We start from the raw sequence: 19,207 nt of genomic DNA on the forward strand, positions 1-19,207 counted from the left end.
CCGAGTCAAAGTTCATTGAGAAGCTGGGTTGAACCACAGGAATGGAATGATTCATTCTATGGGTTCAACGTCAGAGCTGGCTCAATTGGCTCAATTCCGACTCCAGTTTCTTGCAAATCAATGACTTTTTAAGCAAATATGGAATCCCATGACGTGAAGGAGGCTTGAGGGGGTATCGTTTTTTCCTCAGTCAGTAACACACGGGACAGACTGAGTACAAAGGCTGTTGGTGGTCGATTACATTATCAAACACGTCGTTACAATCGAATGATTGTGTCGAATAATTGTGTCGAATGCCTTGATCTAGTTGGAACTAGAACAAAGCATTTGAACACAATCCTTTGATTGTGATGACGTGTTTGAAGTAATATCAGACCACTATCATGTCATGCCTCGGGGATGACGTTGTAAAGTATTTATTGGCTGTGTAACAAGATAATGAGTAGTGATATTCTGTAGATCACATGTGATATGGGACCTAACTAATGAGTCTATTCTCAACGGGGGAAACATTTCACATTACTGACACCCTCTAAGACTTCCTGCTGCCCATCAGGCCATGAGAAATGATACGGGGCTGTGCAAAGAGAACCTGCTCTTATAAGGATTCACATCTTTTACAGATTTCATTGTTTGTAGCTCATGAATAATACTTATATCAGAGATTCTATGAGAATGAGTATTCCAGGTGAACTGTTTAAAGACGTCCTCCAGTGATTTTTACAGTTGAAAAGCGATATCCCCAGTATTCATACAGTAAAGGACACACTAGAGGGTAAAAAAATGTTTGTTTTCAGCAAAATTGTGTTTTTTAGACACAACTGCAAATTTCAAGGAGCAGGACATTAATGGCTGATGGGAAGTCGCGATGTCATGGGTCTCCCCCCTTGCTTGAGGAACAATAGAGAATAAAAGAGGAAAGTCCTCCCCTTTCCTTGTGCTATGTCATGACATACCAGGACCACCTATTGAGATGTGCCTTACGTTAAGTAAATCCAGTGTTAAATGAAGTGAAAAGGAGACTGGAGTGCCACTTGAAGTTGACTTGTCTTTGCTTGATTTACTTGACTACAGATCATGCTGTGGGATAATGTGTTATGCTATAGGACAATTAAGACCATTCTATTAACACCTCTCTTTCATCCCTTCCAGGTGAAGCTGGGTGACCGTGTGGTCGCCACTGACCACGGCCTGCTCATCCGCTCCGTCCAGCTGTCAGACCAGGGCCTGTACTATTGCCTGGCCACGGAGAACACCTTCAAGCGCACCGTAGCCAAGCTCCGCCTGCGTGTCCTGAGTGAGGCCATGGTGTCAGTGCTGACGGACAAGCAGCAGTCTCCCTGGGCCTGGGCCAGCACCCTGCACCCCAAGGCCCTGCTCTCAGCCTTCAGCCCTGCAGAGAGCCTGGCCGTACAGCAGTACTGTAAGGAGAGGAAGCAGCTTCAGAGCTTGCAAGGGGCCAGGCAGCAGAAGGGGCCGAGGGGAGGGCCTCCTCTCCGGGGAGACATGGCCAAGCTCAAGCCCCTGCTAGACCTCAGGAAGAGCCGCAACCGCAGAAACCACCTGGAACTGCCTGATGATGTCTGACTGGGGGAGACAAGGGGTTAACAGGGCTGTGGAGAGGGGGGTATACATGAACACACACACCTGGCCACACACACACAACCCCCGAGCTCCCGCCCTGCCCAGAGGCAATGGACCTGAACTGAACACTTCCCCAGCTCTAGCTACTATAGGTTTACAAGGAGGAAGTGGGACTCACCCTGCCTGGGGCTGTCTGTAGTCTTATATGCATGAGGTACGCTGACCAGATTACTGTGATATACATACACACCTCACACCCTGTCACACTCGCCATTTAGACAGAGGTGTAAATCCTGACCCTGGATCAGGACACATAGAGATGTGTGGATTTAGGCATTGGGTTCAGGTGTCATAGGCTACATACACAGGATGACTTACTGCATTCACTGTTGCTCACGTAGTTGTATGATAATACTTGACACACATGTATACTGTAGTCACGCTATACAGTAGGCAATGGTCTGATAGCAGTAATGTAGTATATTGCAGTATAGACATTTACAGAATGGGGAACTTTATCAGGCAGCATGTAATGGCTTAATATGAATGGATGTCTGGTCCAAGGAGAACAAACCTGGGGTTACAGATGGTGAAGATTGTGATTTGAGTAGGGAAATCATTGGCGTATTATCATTGCATATCCAAGAGGGATGTTTTATAGGGAGCACCCTAGCTGTTTACACTCTGCTCTGCAACTGAACCTTGACTCATATTCATATCATATTCCTCCACATGAACACTGTTTACAACTACCACCTATTACAGTTTCACATTTGACAAAACGACAGGGTTATCATCGAGATCAAAACAAATCCATCATTGTAGCTTTGTCTCTATGGAGGAACTCTATCCCTCCTAACACCAGATAAAATGGCAGCACTGTCTATACAAAGGGCATATTGTCCATAGTAAGTGGTCCCAATAAAAATATCCCAGCCTTGGAAATGAAAACATAGTGGCTAGGCCAAAGTACACCTCCAGCTCAGCTGCCACCCATATGGACAGTACTGTTACACTAGAACACGTAGCGCTGTGTGAGCAAAGAACCTTTGTTGGGAGGAATTCTGCACAATTTATAACAGTGAACCCGAAATGTTCACAATCCTTTACTCAGTCATTTTCTAAACATCACGTTGAATAGGTCAAAGGTCATGTAAAATGTTAGGTCACAGCATCCTTACATTCTGTCTTCTTTCCTGTATTTATTCACGTTACTTGGAACATTTATGTTCTTAAATGGTACGGGACATTGTGCCATACTGCACAAGCATCTCTCCATGATCTCTTTGATAGTGTATGATGCTGTGTTGTCAGCACATAAGCATGTTCATGTATATCAAATCCATCTAAACTTTGTGGCTATTTGCAATACATCGCTGGATTGGTTTTATACTGATGGAGTATAGCAGTGATGCACATCCTAGCTTTTGTATTCAGGTACATGTACACTCCTGATTTTGGGGTTTGCATTTTGATCCATGATTTGATGAGATATATTTCATCTCCTTACCGAGTTTTAATGTCACGTACAGCAAGACAGACATGAACGATCAAAAATAACCATGATGACCATTTAACTTGAATATCATTCTAATCATTTTTGAACAATGCATTTAATTCACAGTTTGTGAGATGGTCAGATTGGTACACTCTGTTTATATAGTGTGAATAGCTCTTTCCTGTTTGTCTCAGAAGTATAGTCTGTGTAGATGTATTCATGGTTGTTATGTGTACAGAGTGTTTTTCATTCTATATTTTCATAATTATAACTTATGTCATTGTGTCCAGTTTTTGTGGATCTGCGCTTTTGAATGTGACCCTAGTGTATATTATTTAACATATTTCATCAGATATTCTCGACCGTATCTGCAAATCGTAGAGATACTATTTTCATTTTGACAAAATAACATAAATCTCTAGACTGACGACTCGTTTAAGTTTTGAGATCGATTCAAACTTTTAACAAAGAAGTGTCGCCATGGTGAATGTTCAATGTCATTTCCATGTTATCATAAAAGTGGTGTATTTCTATTTATTAATGTAATGACAGCCTGAATAAATGCATTTAGAAACTACTTTGACTGTCCTACATTTAGGTTGTAAGTAGTCAGAGATGAATCTGACAGGAGAGGAACAACAGGATCAATCTGACAGGAAGGAGCAGGAAGTCCCCATATTTCACTTATCTCTTCAGATATGATACACTTTCACTGTTTACAGTCATGCTTAGGAATTACATTGATTTATTGAATGTATGAAATTCATATGAGGTTGGTGGCACTTTAATTGGGGAGAACAGTCTCGTGGTAACGGCTGGAGCAGAATAGGTGGAATGGTATCAAATACAGAAAACACATGGTTTCCATGTGTCTGATGCCATTTCATTGACTCCATTCCAGCCATTATTATAAGCCGTCCTTCCCACAGCAGCCTCCACATATGAAATTGTATGATGACTGAAAACAATCACATTACTGTTCTATTGGCTAGATATTTGCCATGTTCATGTGCTAGTCGGAACTCTGAAATGTCCATCTTGCTAACTGGTTGAACGCGGCACGTGTATAATAACTACAACCATTTAGCAAGTCGAAAATGTAAGTTTCCTAGTTCCGACTAGCACGTGAACACGGCATTAATACTGAGAAAAAGGTCAGGGGTCACTTCTGAGGAATTATGGGTAGGAAGAAGCTGCCCATGCAAATGGGGTGGATATGGAAAATGGGTAAGAATTCTGGGAAACAATGTAATGACTCCAAGTGATAGCTGACTAGACTTACAATGTTATTTATTAGGTACCCACAAGTTTAAACATTTTACAAATTGGCCTACTTTCCTTCAGAATATTTCAATGAAGATATCAGTAGCTGTTGTTAGAACTAGCATGGAATATTGGTTAGTGTCCATTTGTAGATTCATACTCAATATTTAATATTCATTTACAAACAGTCACACATCTTAGAAAATATGGCTTAGATAGAAAATGGCTTCCTTACAGAGTGAACTGGTGCAGAGAAGGCGAGACATGTCTCCTTCAATGTCACTTTCCACTGTTACTGTACTCTCTAGAGTAGACAGAAGTATCAAAGAGCCCCGGGAATTGGCAAATGGTCATTTAAAACCCCCTAAAAGTAAGAGAGGTTACCTGCAGGGCAAAAACAGTGCTTTCTCACCAAACAAACCCGAGTGCCATGCAGAAACCACAGAATAAAAATCTATATGGGGGTGTTTTCACTCTCACTTTGATTTACGGGCCACATGAGGTGAAAGGGAAACTAAATAAATTGGCTTCAATTGTACAATAGAGCGGTTTGTTCCAGCAATGAGAGAACCTAAGCTGGTTACTTCCCATGGGGATGTGGGACAGTTTTGCTAGACTCATGCCGTGTCATAACCCTACTTAAGACCCCTTGAGAAGCAGGGTATCATAAAATAACTTCACTTCCTCCCCATTCCTGCCTCCATTGATATTCATGGCTCAACTTCAGTGGGAGCCGAGATTAAGTTGAATACATTTGAATCAGCTTGATTTCTTTTTATTGGAGTCATGAATGTTCGCTACATTAATGTCATAGCAATTTCAACCTGCTTTATATTCTAGCTTTCAAGATCCCTGACCAAAATCTAGCAGGGAGGTGTGTGCGAATCAAATTACAACAACATGAAAGAACCATTTTATAAGAATTTGTACAAAAAAAAGTACTTTCTAACTCACACAATGTCTACAATATATCCTCGCTATGTAAAAGAGCAAGAATGTTCACATCGTAAATAACACTGAAATTAAGAACGTGCGTGATATTAAAAGTGACAAGTTACAGCACACTGATGTCCTTGTACCCCCGCTGTTCCTCTGTTGCACAGCAGCATTGTCCGTCTCACACAAGCTTGTTGTTTCTGCTTACCAAACAATGTGCCACTGTGCAGAGTACCAAGGCTGCTGACCCTAAGCCTATCAGCGTGAACTGCACCGTCTCCAGCATGTCAACACGAGATAACAGCTCCTTCTTAAACCTGTCCGCTGTCTCGTCATCCAGGGATGCCGTCTGTAGAAACAGACAGTCATTGAGGTGTAGCACGTACAGAAACGAAAGGTTATATACTCAGGAAATACTTTGGAAATATGCAATAACAAAGGCAAGTTAAAGCTTTAGAAGTAAGACCTGGCAGCAGTAAGACTCACATCTCCCTCACCAGCGTTAAGCACCAGCTGTCAGAGCAGCTCACAGATCACTGCACCTGTACATAGCCCATCTGTAAACAGCCCATCTATCTACCTACCTCATCCCCATACTGTATTTATTTATTTATCTTGTTCCTTTGCACCCCAGTATCTCTACTTGCACATTCATCTTCTGCACATCTACCATTCCAGTGTTTAATTGCTATACTGTAATTACTTCGCCACCATTGCCTATTCATTGCCTTAACTCCCTTATCTTACCTCATTTGCACTCAGTGTATATAGACTTGTTGTTTTCTTTTGTTCTACTGTATTATTGACTATGTTTTGTTTATCCCATGTGTAACTCTGTGTTGTTGTATGTGTCGAACTGCTTTGCTTTATCTTGGCCAGGTCGCAGTTGCAAATGAGAACTTGTTCTCAACTAGCCTACTGGTTAAATAAAGATGAAATATATATATTTTTTTTTTTAAAGTACAGCTCAAATGACTTACCTCGTTTAGCCAAACTATAGGGAGTATGGTGTAGTCCTTCACTTTCTTTAACACCCTGGAGAATATGTAATGAGAGAGAGATGTCCTTGGATGAGTGGCTGTACATACAATAGTAAAGTACGGGAAAATAATAGACCAAGATATTAAACCTACGTGATGATCTTGGACGGGCCGTACATCATGTTCACCTGCAGTCTCTTAGCGAACCTCAGACTGAACCCTGTTGTCTGACAGAAACAAACAAACACCAAACACATGTATTCCCACAGCAGTTAGGCCTACTGTACTGTACACGCCGGCAACAGACAATCAGGAGCTGTCAAAATCTAAATAGATGCGAGAGCAAAAGGATGTCGCTTATTGAGAGAACAGCACAAGATGTGTGCTAAGACTTTTTGGGGAGCGTATTCACAGATGACTGCATAGTTGGGAAGGTCCTTTGACATATCCTAGAGGTCAGAGGTGAAAGGTAAATGGACGCAGGGCTCTCACCGGTTCCACATCCAGGAATGTGACGTGATGCTCCTCACTAGGACCAAGGCCCTCCACATCTTCAACCAGGTATGGACTACCATGCAGGAAGTGAGGCAGGGAGATGTAGACTGGTTGTCCTGGTTGAGAATATCAAAGATGAACACGTTGATCACCTGTTACTGTACACAGGACATGCATACAGTATCAAATCAAATGTATTTATATAGCTGATATCTCAAAGTGCTGTACAGAAACCCAGCCTAAAACCCCAAACAGCAAGAAATGCAGGTGTAGAAGCACGGTGGCTAGGAAAAACTCCCTAGAAAGACCAAAACCTAGGAAGAAACCTAGAGAGGAACCAGGCTATGAGGGGTGGCCAGTCCTCTTCTGGCTGTGCCGGGTGGAGATTATAACAGAACATGGCCAAGATGTTCAAATGTTCATAAATGACCAGCATGGTCAAATAATAATAATCACAGTAGTTGTCGAGGGTGCAACAAGTCTGTGTAGAACCCACAGTTTTCCCTGACCAGGAAAAACTCTGGGACCTGCTTGTAGTCCAACGGAACTGCAGTAAATGCTAGTTGCTATTAACCCTTTATTGCTCCTGTAAGTCTCTCTGGATAAGAGCGTCTGCTAACATGACAAAAATATGAATTTATTAGACTTCTGTGCCATTCATACTGTGCTAATAGATCATTAGATCATAATATGATTTTTATCTGCTGATGTCCAGCAGTGCAGGAACCAGTTAGTGACTGTTGCCCGTGTCCCTCACCACGAGATGAGCTGATGTCCAGGACTCCGGCCAATGTGCAGTTCTTAGTGACCACGTAGTCCGTGCAGAAGCACTGGTTGTCTGGGTTGACTGCAGGGGAGGCTAGGGTGAGCGTGGGCAGTTTGAACCGGTACACCTCGATCCCCTTCAGGTCCAGGCTCCTCTCATACTCAGCTGACACAGACCTGAAGACATTGAAGAACAGTGCTTTTAGGAGACAAGGCTCTTTGTTTTTGCTGGGGCCTGACCTCTTGTGGTCATGATTAGAAAGGCATCCTCAAAAGTGAGGATGGGAATAAAAGATCAGGGGCCCTAATGTATGTATAAAGCTCCTCAGAGTAGGAGTGCTGATTGAGGATCAGTTCAGCCTTTTAGATGAATGAATAAGATTGCATGGAGGGGGGATCCTAGATCAGCAGTACTCTGAGATGCTCATTGCATATGGCCCCAGATCTGACTACAGTGTCTGTGAATATTAGGCCAATGGACATAGTGAAGAGTTCCTTCCAGACTTTAAGGGGTATGATAAACAAGTAGTACATTTCTATTGGCTGTATGACGGCAGTGAACAGGATTAAATCTGATTGGGGCCACTGCAAAACCTTAATCATTTATCATCTCCTTGTCTTTGTTTACCATAACACCACAGTCTACATGAGATCTGCACATTACTATCCACCCCAATAGGTAAATGAAGAACAGATCACTCCACCTGCTGATGTCAGGGGAGAAGAAGTACAGAGGCTTCTTCTTGTCCAGGAAGGGAGAGAATGACGAGCCATCTGATGAAAATAGAATTGAATATATTAACCATGGGAGTATAAGATGACTTAGTAATGATTCTCCAGTGTTCTTAATTCATTTTTTACACATTTGAAATGTTTTGGTTGTGTGATGAGTAAAATGTCATTCAACAAGACAGGGATGCAATGCAAGTTGTCTGCTGCCTGGGTGTTTGGGTGACTGTACCTGTGCCGTTGATCATGTCGCAGTATGTGTTGTTCCAGAAAGACACCTTCCTATTAGAGAGAAATGGACTCATCAGTAAAACCATCAGTTATTGGGTAATAGGACCCAGACAAAAACGACCTACATTCAGGGGCGGACTGCGACAATAAATTGGCCCTGGCATTTCAAACACACCAGCCTATTTTTTTCCCCTTGAGGCCCCCACACAGGCCTATTTTGTTTCTTTGAGGCCCCCATTATTAGCCAGATAATTATTTGGGGCAACAAAAAAACTAGTTAGACAAGCCCACTGGGCTACAAATGGACCAGCCCATCTGGCATTTGCCCAAAATACCAGATAGCCAGTCCGCGCTTGCCTACAATCACCAAAGACCTGTGGTTTTACGTGGTTTGCAAGGAGAATTCTACAGATGATGCTGTAAATCCATGATGTCATTAGATTGAATTGACAATATGGACCCTACAGTAACGGTAACAGACTCAGATGTTTCACTTTAAAATGTACGCCAAAAAAAAGCATTGATTTCAAAGTTTAATAACAAACTCAATGCACAAGGACTACTTTGAACAATTTACTAGAACTGTGCAGATGCAAATTTTTCTAACAGAATTACGGTATATTTATTTTTTATTTTGTTTATTGATATTACAGTAGGTGAAGTGGATTTACATCTGGTAACGGAAAAACGGTAAGAGAATTACATCCTGGGTCCCTGTTATGATATGGGGGGGAAGGTTAGTGTGTACTCATTGCACTATTTGGATTCAACCCTCACAACAACTCTCCATCAACTTCAGTGTGTGGAGGCTCAGGATAGACTCACTTTTCCCCCTGCCAGCTGTCAATGATAGACACTTTAGAGATGTCATCCTTGCCTGTGAAGACACTGTATGGCCCATCATAGGTGCCGTTGTACTGAGGAGAGAGCACATCACACCATAGTACAGTTAGGTAGCTACACAACATTACATTTCATTAAGTTATTCTTACATTTTCAGTGAATGTCTACATAAATGATCTAAATTGGTATTTTTTTTTAAATAATGTACATATAAAATGAAATAAAGGATTTGTATTATTCTATATAGGGAAGGTGTATGAAAATACAGGATTTGTATTATTCTATATAGGGAAGGTGTATGAAAATACAGGATTTGTATTATTCTATATAGGGAAGGTGTATGAAAATACAGGATTTGTATTATTCTATATAGGGAAGGTGTATGAAAATACAGGATTTGTATTATTCTATATAGGGAAGGTGTATGAAAATACAGGATTTGTATTATTCTATATAGGGAAGGTGTATGAAAATACAGGATTTGTATTATTCTATATAGGGAAGGTGTATGAAAATACAGGATTTGTATTATTCTATATAGGGAAGGTGTATGAAAATACAGGATTTGTATTATTCTATATAGGGAAGGTGTATGAAAATACAGGATTTGTATTATTCTATATAGGGAAGGTGTATGAAAATACAGGATTTGTATTATTCTATATAGGGAAGGTGTATGAAAATACAGGATTTGTATTATTCTATATAGGGAAGGTGTATGAAAATACAGGATTTGTATTATTCTATATAGGGAAGGTGTATGAAAATAAAGGATTTGTATTATTCTATATAGGGAAGGTGTATGAAAATAAAGGATTTGTATTATTCTATATAGGGAAGGTGTATGAAAATAAAGGATTTGTATTATTCTATATAGGGAAGGTGTATGAAAATAAAGGATTTGTATTATTCTATATAGGGAAGGTGTATGAAAATACAGGATTTGTATTATTCTATATAGGGAAGGTGTATGAAAATAAAGGATTTGTATTATTCTATATAGGGAAGGTGTGTGAAAATAAAGGATTTGTATTATTCTATATAGGGAAGGTGTATGAAAATACAGGATTTGTATTATTCTATATAGGGAAGGTGTATGAAAATACAGGATTTGTATTATTCTATATAGGGAAGGTGTATGAAAATACAGGATATGTATTATTCTATATAGGGAAGGTGTATGAAAATACAGGATTTGTATTATTCTATATAGGGAAGGTGTATGAAAATACAGGATTTGTATTATTCTATATAGGGAAGGTGTATGAAAATAAAGGATTTGTATTATTCTATATAGGGAAGGTGTATGAAAATACAGGATTTGTATTATTCTATATAGGGAAGGTGTATGAAAATAAAGGATTTGTATTATTCTATATAGGGAAGGTGTGTGAAAATAAAGGATTTGTATTATTCTGTATAGGGAAGGTGTATGAAAATAAAGGATTTGTATTATTCTATATAGGGAAGGTGTGTGAAAATACAGGATTTGTATTATTCTATATAGGGAAGGTGTGTGAAAATAAAGGATTTGTATTATTCTATATAGGGAAGGTGTGTGAAAATACAGGATTTGTATTATTCTATATAGGGAAGGTGTGTGAAAATAAAGGATTTGTATTATTCTATATAGGGAAGGTGTGTGAAAATAAAGGATTTGTATTATTCTATATAGGGAAGGAGTTGAAACTGATATGCTGGTGAGCTTACAGGAAAAAAGAGGCCCAGTGTCCCTTTCAGAATGGGGTCTTTGTAACCCCAGAGTATTTCCCTCACTGTCCTTCGCTGGAAGAGGGAGACATTGTTTAACTTGATTGCAGCTTCCAGTACCCATGGGGGAAACAACTTGTACCCACCCTGAAAGGAAGGAGAAGAAAAAGGAAGTTGCATTTCCATTATTCAAAACGAGTACAGTACATAATGTCAGCACACCTGCATATTACTGCTTCCCTGGCTCATAGCTAGAAGATTACAACAGCAACGTTGTATGACTGATAAGGTGACGTGCGAGAGAGGGCTGTGTCCTACAAACGGTTGGATTCATTGCCTCTAACCTTATAGATCCTTGAACATATAGGATACAAAAGTCCCAATTTGTTATCTACAGTGCCTCCGGGAAAGGAGTCAGACCACTTGACTTTTTTCACATTTTGTTAGGTTACAGCCTTATTCTAAAATGGATTAAATAAAGAAAATCCTCAGCAATCTACACACGATACCTCATAATGACAAAGCAAAAACAGGTTTTAATTTGCAAATGTATTGCATATAAAAAAACAGAAATACATTATTTACATAAGTATTCAGACCCTTTGCTGAGACTCAAAACTGAGATCAGGTGCATCATGTTTCCATTGATCATCCTTTTTTTCTCCGATGGTCACTCTGACAGAGATTTTCGATGGTCACTCTGACAGAGCTCTAGAGTTCCTCTGTGGGGATGAGACTTTGTAGAAAAACAACCATCTCTGCCACACTCCCCCAATCAAGTCCAGCATCCCGGAGTGGCCTCTTCACTGTTGACGTAGAGACTGGTGTTTTGTGGGTACTATTTAAGGAAGCTGCCAGTTGAGGACTTGTGAGGCGTCTGTTCCTCAAACTAGACACTCTAATGTACTTGTCCCTCTTGCTCAGTTGTGCACTGGGGCCTCCCACTCCTCTTTCTATTCTGGTTAGAGCCAGTTTGCGCTGTTCTGTGAAGGGAGCAGTACACAGCGTTGTACGAGATCTTCAGTTTCTTGGCAATTTATCGCATGGCATAGATTTCATTTCTCAGAACAAGAATAAACTGACGAGTTTCAGAAGAAAGATTTTTATTTCTGGCCATTTTGAGCCTATAATCGAACCCGCAAGTGTTGATGCTCCAGATACTCAACTAGTCTAAAGAAGGCCAGTTGTATTGCTTCTTTAATCAGGACAACAGTTTTCTGCTGTGGTAACATATTTGCAAAAGGGTTTTCTAATGATCAATTAGCCTTTGAAAATTATAAACTTGGGCCTCCCGGGTGGCGCAGTGGTCTAAGGCACGGCATTGCAGTGCTAGCTGTGCCACCAGAGATTCTGGGTTAGAGCCCAGGCTCTGTCGCAGCCGGCCGTGACCGGGAGGCCCATGGGGTGGCACACAATCAGCCCAGCGTTGTCCGGGTTAGGGAGGGTTTAGCTGGCAGGGATATCCTTGTCTCATCGCGCACTAGCGACTCCTGTGGCGGGCCGGGCGCAGTGCATGCTGACCAGGTGTTTCCTCCTACACATTGGTGCGGCTGGCTTCCGGGTTGGATGTGCATTGTGTCAAGAAGCAGTGCAGCTTTGTTGGGTTGTGTTTCGGAGGATGCATGGCTTTTGACCTTCGCCTGTCCTGAGTCCGTACGGGAGTTGCAGCAATGAGACAAGACTGTAACTACCAATTGGATACATGTTTTAAAAAATGATCAACTTGGATTAGCTAACACAACGTGCCATTGGAACAGAAGTGATGGTTGCTGATAATGGGCCTCTGTATGCCTGTGTAGAAATTTCATTTAAAAAATCTGCTGTTTCCAGCTACAATAGTCATTTACAACATTATCCATCAAATTTCTGATCAATTTGATGTTATTTTAATGGACAAAAAAAAAAAACATTTCAAAAACAAAGACATATCAAAGTGACCCCAAACTTTTTTTTTGCTTTGTCATTATGGGGTATTGTGTGTAGATTGATGAGGGGAAAATGATTGAATCCATATTAGAATAATATGTAACAAAGTAAAGTAACAAAAGTAACAAAATGTGGAAAAAGTCAAGGGGTCTGAATAATTTGTGAAGGCACTGTACATGTGCACTTCAAACCAAACATTCACAATAACACTGGAGTGTTGTGAGACCACCACAGCCAGTCTCACAACTAAATAAATTGTGGTTTGTAAAAACAGTGAAAGCTAGGGCCCCATAACTTATGTTGTGCTCATATAATCCAGACACTTGGTTCCCTTCAACCCCAGCTCTCCTTATTGTCCTTTTTCTCTACTCCAGACAAAGTAACCTCTGCCAGAGGTGGAATACACAACATCCACAGACAGGTAGAGAGCCTTCACAAGGTATGAGCTGTCACCCACTTACAGCCACAGCTAGGTTGAGGGAGGTGACACTGTCCTCCTCAGACCCCACAGACATGGAGGGCTCAAATATGGCCCCCGCAGGGAGCAGGAAGGAGATGGTGTAGTCCTCTGGGTTGGCCGTGATGTTCTCTTTGGGCAGGTACCGCGTCCTGATGGGTAGAGCGAGACACACGAAAGAGTGTCACCCACCCTTTCGTCTCTTGCTTTCTCACCCAGTGACTTTTCATCTCTCGTACATTATATCATATTAAATTGGATTCTAGATTAGATTTATTAAACTATAGGTGTTTTCTCTTCATCTATATTAATTGTAGATATTAAAGAGCAATTTATCATTCAAAGTCATCCAATTCTATTTAGAATACGTGATGAACACCAAGTGATGAACACCATAGGTTTTCTTCCTCTATACAGCATTGAAATCCCCTATCTTATATACATAATTTTGTTGATCTTTTAGAGGCATCTGAGTGAGTAGGGACCTACTTGTATGTGTAGGGCCCTTTCTCCACCAATTTGGGCTTTGACCCATTCTCCACCACGTCCTGTGGGTTCTGCACGTCAAAGAGCCAGAACTGTCTGTACACAGGTGCGTCTGCAGACACCCAGTTGTCCCAGGCTGTGGTTCCAGGCTCGATGACCGATTCCTGCATTCACCAGACAGACAGAAACACTTTCTACACAGTGCCCTGGTTTTAAGTAAAGCAGCACTCATTTATTTAAGTTATGACCAAAGTGGCTGTCAACATTTTAGATGCATTTGGAAAATATGACCTGGGACATAGCAATGTAAGAGATTGAACAAATGAAGATGTTTCTTTCACTTACTATTTAGAAATCTACTCTCATGTCCCTTTCTCACTAGCAGCAAACCCCTTTTCCCGAAATGGACCTTTTAGAAATTCACAATGGTTACAGCTCAAGCCAGCTGACACTCACCTTTGTAACAGTCTCACGGATGATATTGTTCCCCACGGGGATAAGGATTATACCTAGTATGGCCACCGCAATTCCAGCCCCAATTCCAGCCTTTAGCCCACACAGCTTGTTCCAGCAACCCATGGTGGTGTGTGTTTCTGTCTGTGGTGTATGTAGGTCCCAGCAGCAGCCGTGCCAGTGGAGAGACCGAGAGACTGAGACTGAAGGACAAGTACAGACAGATGTAGCTGGTCCTAAACCAGGCCACCTACTGATAAGAGGTATATAATAATGTTGGGGGTTGAAGGTTGGGTGATGATGACTCCTGACCTACAGATATCACTACACTATATGGCAGCTGATTAGAGCTCTGCTTAACTGAGGAGGAGTCAAGAAGGAAGGAGATGCTCTGAGAGGAACTGTGATTTCTGTACCTTTAAATACAGAGCAGGTCTCTATATATCATGTTAACTGGATATTCTATTCTAATGTTATTTCCTGGTGGGATGTGGGTTGCTTTATACCCTCTCCCTGCTTAGAGGAAGAGTTGAGATGGTCACTGTTGGAGGTGGGTCGGAGGAGACAAATTGGGTACTTTTCAGAGAATATATCCACAACTCTATGTTTTCAATGGAATTTGCAGAGCTTTATTAATCCCATGCTGATAACGAAGAAGGAGAAGCTTAATCTTGATTATATGATTATGGCAAACCATGTTTATGACAGCCATAAATTTGAGTGATATTGGAGTTATCTTCTCCCTCGGTTCTGGTCAAATGTCATGTCATTCAGTATGTGGGAGATTCTGTGTCACAAATATGCCCCCTGGTGTTACAAATACAGACCTACATCTTTTGTTGAACAGGTGTATTTATTATTGCAGTACCGTACTGACATGCGTTATTCAGGTGTTGTTATCTTATAGTTAATAGGTTCCTCCTCTTCCCTCCAGGTGACCCTCAGTCCCACATCCATATCTCTACTTTACTAACCACCCTGACCCAGAGGAAGCTGGTGGGAGGACATATAGGAGGATGGGCTCATTGTAATGGCTGGATTGGAATTAATGGAACGCATTCAAAAGTGTGGTTTCCATATGTTTGATACTGTTCCATATATTCCATTCCAGCCATTACAATTAGTCCATCCTCCTATGACGCCTCCCACCAGCCTCCTCTGCCCTCCTGACCTGCCACACCCTGCTCTTCCCCTTTACAGGCACCAGGTAGCCTAGTGGTTAAGTGAGTTGGGCCAGTAACCAAAAGGTTTCTGGTTTGAATCCCTGAGCTGACTAAATTCAAAATCTGTTGATGTACCCTTGAGCAAGGCACTAAACCCTAATCGCTCCTGTAAGTCACTCTGTATAAGAGCGTCTGCTAAATTGTACATTTTTATTTAAATGCATTTAATTCACAGGGGGGCATCAAACTCCACCTGAAGAATCCCTAAAACAGGTGCACAAACCAGGGCCAAACATAAATAAAGCTTATGTGTGATTCCTTGTTCAAAGACCAAAGCAGCATGTGCATTCTACATAATAAACTGCTATCTGAAAGAGGCTGGTCAAGCAAATGTAAATTGTCAACAACAACAAAACTACTGTCAGTAAAATGTTGGTTGAAATGACTGTCTTTCACACATTGAGATACTTCAGAATGACACCATCACCACAACAGCCTACCACAGCTATGTGTAATTGTGTGTTATTACACTACAGTCCACCTGTTGGATCCTTCGTCTACAGAGCTTGGCTTCCTTTTTGTGACTCCTATCTTTGGCTGGAAAAATGTCTGAGTGTTTTTTTGACTTGGCGGTGATCTAACAGCATTCAAACCTGTGTTGGAGTTGGCTTGATCTCCAGCACTAACCTGTTGAGCTATCTAAGAACTCAGGGGTTCAGAGCTTCAAATGAGTATTCATCACTATGTTCTCTTCACTTGTATTCTCCACCAGATGGCCACCAGCATGATCCTGTGCAGTTTAAATGAGAGGCCACTGAAGGCTCCAGTGTATTAGTAAGTGAAATGGATCCTGTTCATGGCCAAGTTTCATTTTTTAAATTGATATCACTGTAACATATGCTTCCAACTCACACCCTCAAACACGTAGATCCCCTGAACGTAGCTCACTTTCCACCTCACACTCTCAAACACGCAGATCCCCTGAACGTAGCTCACTTTCCAGCTCACACTCTCAAACATCTAGATCCCCTGAACGCAGCTCACTTTCCAGCTCACACTCTCAAACATCTAGATCCCCTGAACGCAGCTCACTTTCCAGCTCACACTCTCAAACATCTAGATCCCCTGAACGCAGCTCACTTTCCAGCTCACACTCTCAAACATCTAGATCCCCTGAACGCAGCTCACTTTCCAGCTCACACTCTCAAACATCTAGATCCCCTGAACGCAGCTCACTTTCCAGCTCACACTCTCAAACACCTAGATCCCCTGAACACAGCTCACTTTCCAGCTCACACTCTCAAACATCTAGATCCCCTGAACACAGCTCACTTTCCAACTCACACCCTCAAACACGTAGATCCCCCTGAACACAGCTCACTTTCCAGCTCACACTCTCAAACACCTAGATCCCCTGAACACAGCTCACTTTCCAGCTCACACCCTCAAACATCTAGATCCCCTGAACACAGCTCACTCTCCAGATCCCAATCACCTGAATTCTAATCACCTGTATGGCATTATCACACACTATTTAGTTCAGTTCTTTGCAACCCATCACTGTGAGGTATTGTTTGATTTGTGACACGTCTTTCAGAGTGCAGTTTTTTTTTCTCCTCCTGTTGTTCTTTGCAATAAACACCTGTGTCACGTTCTGACCTTTATTTCCATTGTTTTGTCTTTATTTAGTATGGACCACACGGTACTGTTTCGGTTTTCGTTTTGTTCACATCGTTTATTGTTTTGTATTTCAGTGCACAGGTCGTTTTGAATAAATCATCATGAACACTTACCACGCTGCGCTTTGGTCCTCCGATCCTTCTCGCTACTCCCTCCTCAGAAGAGGAGGAAGAATGCCGTTACAATCTGCTGCGCTTGAAACCAGCTCTCTGTCTCCCCTTGTGTTCATTACAATCACAAGATTTTTTACTTTGGATCTTGCTGAGGATTTAAGCATATTCTGTTGGTTAGCTTACTGCTTGGGGTCGAGTGTTGGTTTGTGAAGATGGCCCCCTACTGTAGGAAGTAGGTTAAAATGTTCATTCACAGAATCACAACTCAGGTGAAGGACACTATAGCTAAATAGACTGTTGCCCAGGTTAGAGGTTACAGGAGCAGCCTATAGAGTCACTGTCCATCAGGTCTCAGCTCCTGTTTCACCATCCTCTCAATGTCCATGCCCACATCTGGGTCCTCAATGGTAGGAGTGATCTGTGGAGACAGAGGCTTCCACAGCAGCCTTTTTTATATATTAAATCAGTTTAAATTGAATTATATTTGATATGATCCTCAAACTTGTATCCAATTTGTTTGTGTGAATTCAATTTATCCAACAACTGGCTCACCAGAAAACTGAATTGGCAGCTGTACAGGAATCTTACTGAATTTTTTTTCATTTTACCTTTATTTAACCAGGCAAGTCAGTTAAGAACAAATTCTTATTTTCAATGACGGCCTGGGAACAGTGGGTTAACTGCCTGTTCAGGGGCAGAACGACAGATTTGTACCGTGTCAGCTCAGGGGTTTGAACTTGCAACCTTCCGGTTACTAGTCCAACGCTCTAACCACTAGGCTACCCTGCCGCCCCAATAATTCCCCCTTTGTTGTCCTGAAACAACCATTATTAATTTCTATGCAACCATCCCTCAAACTGTGCCTGAATGTCTCACTTTTTTTTATATGATTCAATGGGCATGTTGAATTCATCCTAAATGTAGTTTAGGTGAATGGCTGGGGAGTTACAGTATGGCTTGCCGTTGACGAGGTTGGCACGGGGATCTTCCCAGAGCTGGTCTTGGGGAGTCGTCTGACAATCAGCACCTTCCTGAAAGCAGCCACTGGTTCGATGGTCTCTCTGGCCAGGCTCACCATCTCCTTCACATCTTCCTAGCTTTTCTGTAAGACAGACAGACAGACCACAGGTGGAGAACCACCTCCAACTGGGCATGGATATTCGAGAACGAAGAAAGTATCACCCAGAACAGATTAGTTGAAAAATGGGTCCTGTGGCTTTCCATTAGCCAAGCTGTAGTGCTGTTTGGAGCTGTCTCATACCACATTACATTTCTGTATCTACCTCTTCTACTCTCCTCAGCACCTGGCCTGTATCTGTGGTCACAAAGGGAAATCTGTTTATAGGAAACCATTATTTTGCATGTCCTCCTAAACATCCCCATTTGAAATAAAATGTTATGTAAAAGGCATGCTGGAAATGTTCCCAGCATGCCTGGCTGGAAAGAAAGAAATGGAATGGTATCAAACGTGTATTACACTCACTCCATTCCCGCCGTTGTTATGAGTCATCCTCCCCTCAGCAGTCTCCTGTGATGCATATACTATTCATATGGTATCTCTATGAGAAGGTGGAGATGGGGTCTGTCCATGGAGATGTCTTTTCTCTATAAAACCACCAGGTGGCAGAAATACAACTACAACTCAGGTGTTGCATACCCTTTTGATATTGTTTTATTCTGGGAATTAAAAACGTTTTCATTCATTATATTTGTTCTGTAACCCTCATGGCTTGATGATGAAACTATATTATAACACCCTAGTAGCCTAATAATAACCGTATGCTATATCTCTTGAGGTCTCTCTTGGGGGTGAATAGCGTGTTTGCCTTGGTTTAGCTATATCTGTGTCAGAAGTGGGATGGCCCCAGTGTACCCTATAATATTTTCTACACAGA

At 41.6% G+C, this 19,207-nt stretch overlaps 2 protein-coding genes across 2 annotated transcripts in view; one reads left to right on the forward strand and one right to left on the reverse strand.

Moving 5' to 3' along the window:
* LOC109879462 (semaphorin-3C-like) overlaps positions 1-3,659 on the forward strand; it is a 56,237-nt gene extending 52,578 nt beyond the window's left edge. Inside the window, exon 18 of the mRNA XM_020471632.2 lies at positions 1,153-3,659. Coding sequence (XP_020327221.1) covers positions 1,153-1,587 — 435 coding nt within the window. The 3' untranslated portion in view covers positions 1,588-3,659. The remainder of the gene's footprint in view (positions 1-1,152) is intronic.
* A 696-nt stretch (positions 3,660-4,355) lies between these two features.
* Positions 4,356-14,601, reverse strand: LOC109879467 (platelet glycoprotein 4). The gene is made up of 12 exons (XM_020471635.2): positions 14,360-14,601; positions 13,907-14,067; positions 13,422-13,569; positions 11,035-11,181; positions 9,307-9,398; positions 8,483-8,532; positions 8,226-8,295; positions 7,514-7,698; positions 6,754-6,872; positions 6,415-6,488; positions 6,262-6,316; positions 4,356-5,630 (listed from the first exon to the last, which is right to left on the reverse strand). Exons 1-12 carry the CDS (start codon positions 14,480-14,482, stop codon positions 5,463-5,465), a joined length of 1,392 nt encoding a protein of 463 aa, XP_020327224.2. The 5' UTR covers positions 14,483-14,601; the 3' UTR covers positions 4,356-5,462.
* Positions 14,602-19,207: the final 4,606 nt, after the last annotated feature.

This window comes from Oncorhynchus kisutch, linkage group LG19, assembly GCF_002021735.2.
Source record: "Oncorhynchus kisutch isolate 150728-3 linkage group LG19, Okis_V2, whole genome shotgun sequence".
Lineage (NCBI taxonomy): Eukaryota > Metazoa > Chordata > Actinopteri > Salmoniformes > Salmonidae > Oncorhynchus > Oncorhynchus kisutch.

Excerpts from the sequence above, each read along its gene's own strand:
- LOC109879467 (XM_020471635.2), bottom strand. The coding sequence starts at position 14,482 with ATGGGTTGCTGGAACAAGCTGTGTGGGCTAAAGGCTGGAATTGGGGCT. Across the intron at positions 6,317-6,414 it reads GGCCCGTCCAAGATCATCAC|GGTGTTAAAGAAAGTGAAGG; the intron begins GTAGGTTTAATA and ends CATATTCTCCAG. Across the intron at positions 5,631-6,261 it reads CTATAGTTTGGCTAAACGAG|ACGGCATCCCTGGATGACGA; the intron begins GTAAGTCATTTG and ends CTGTTTCTACAG.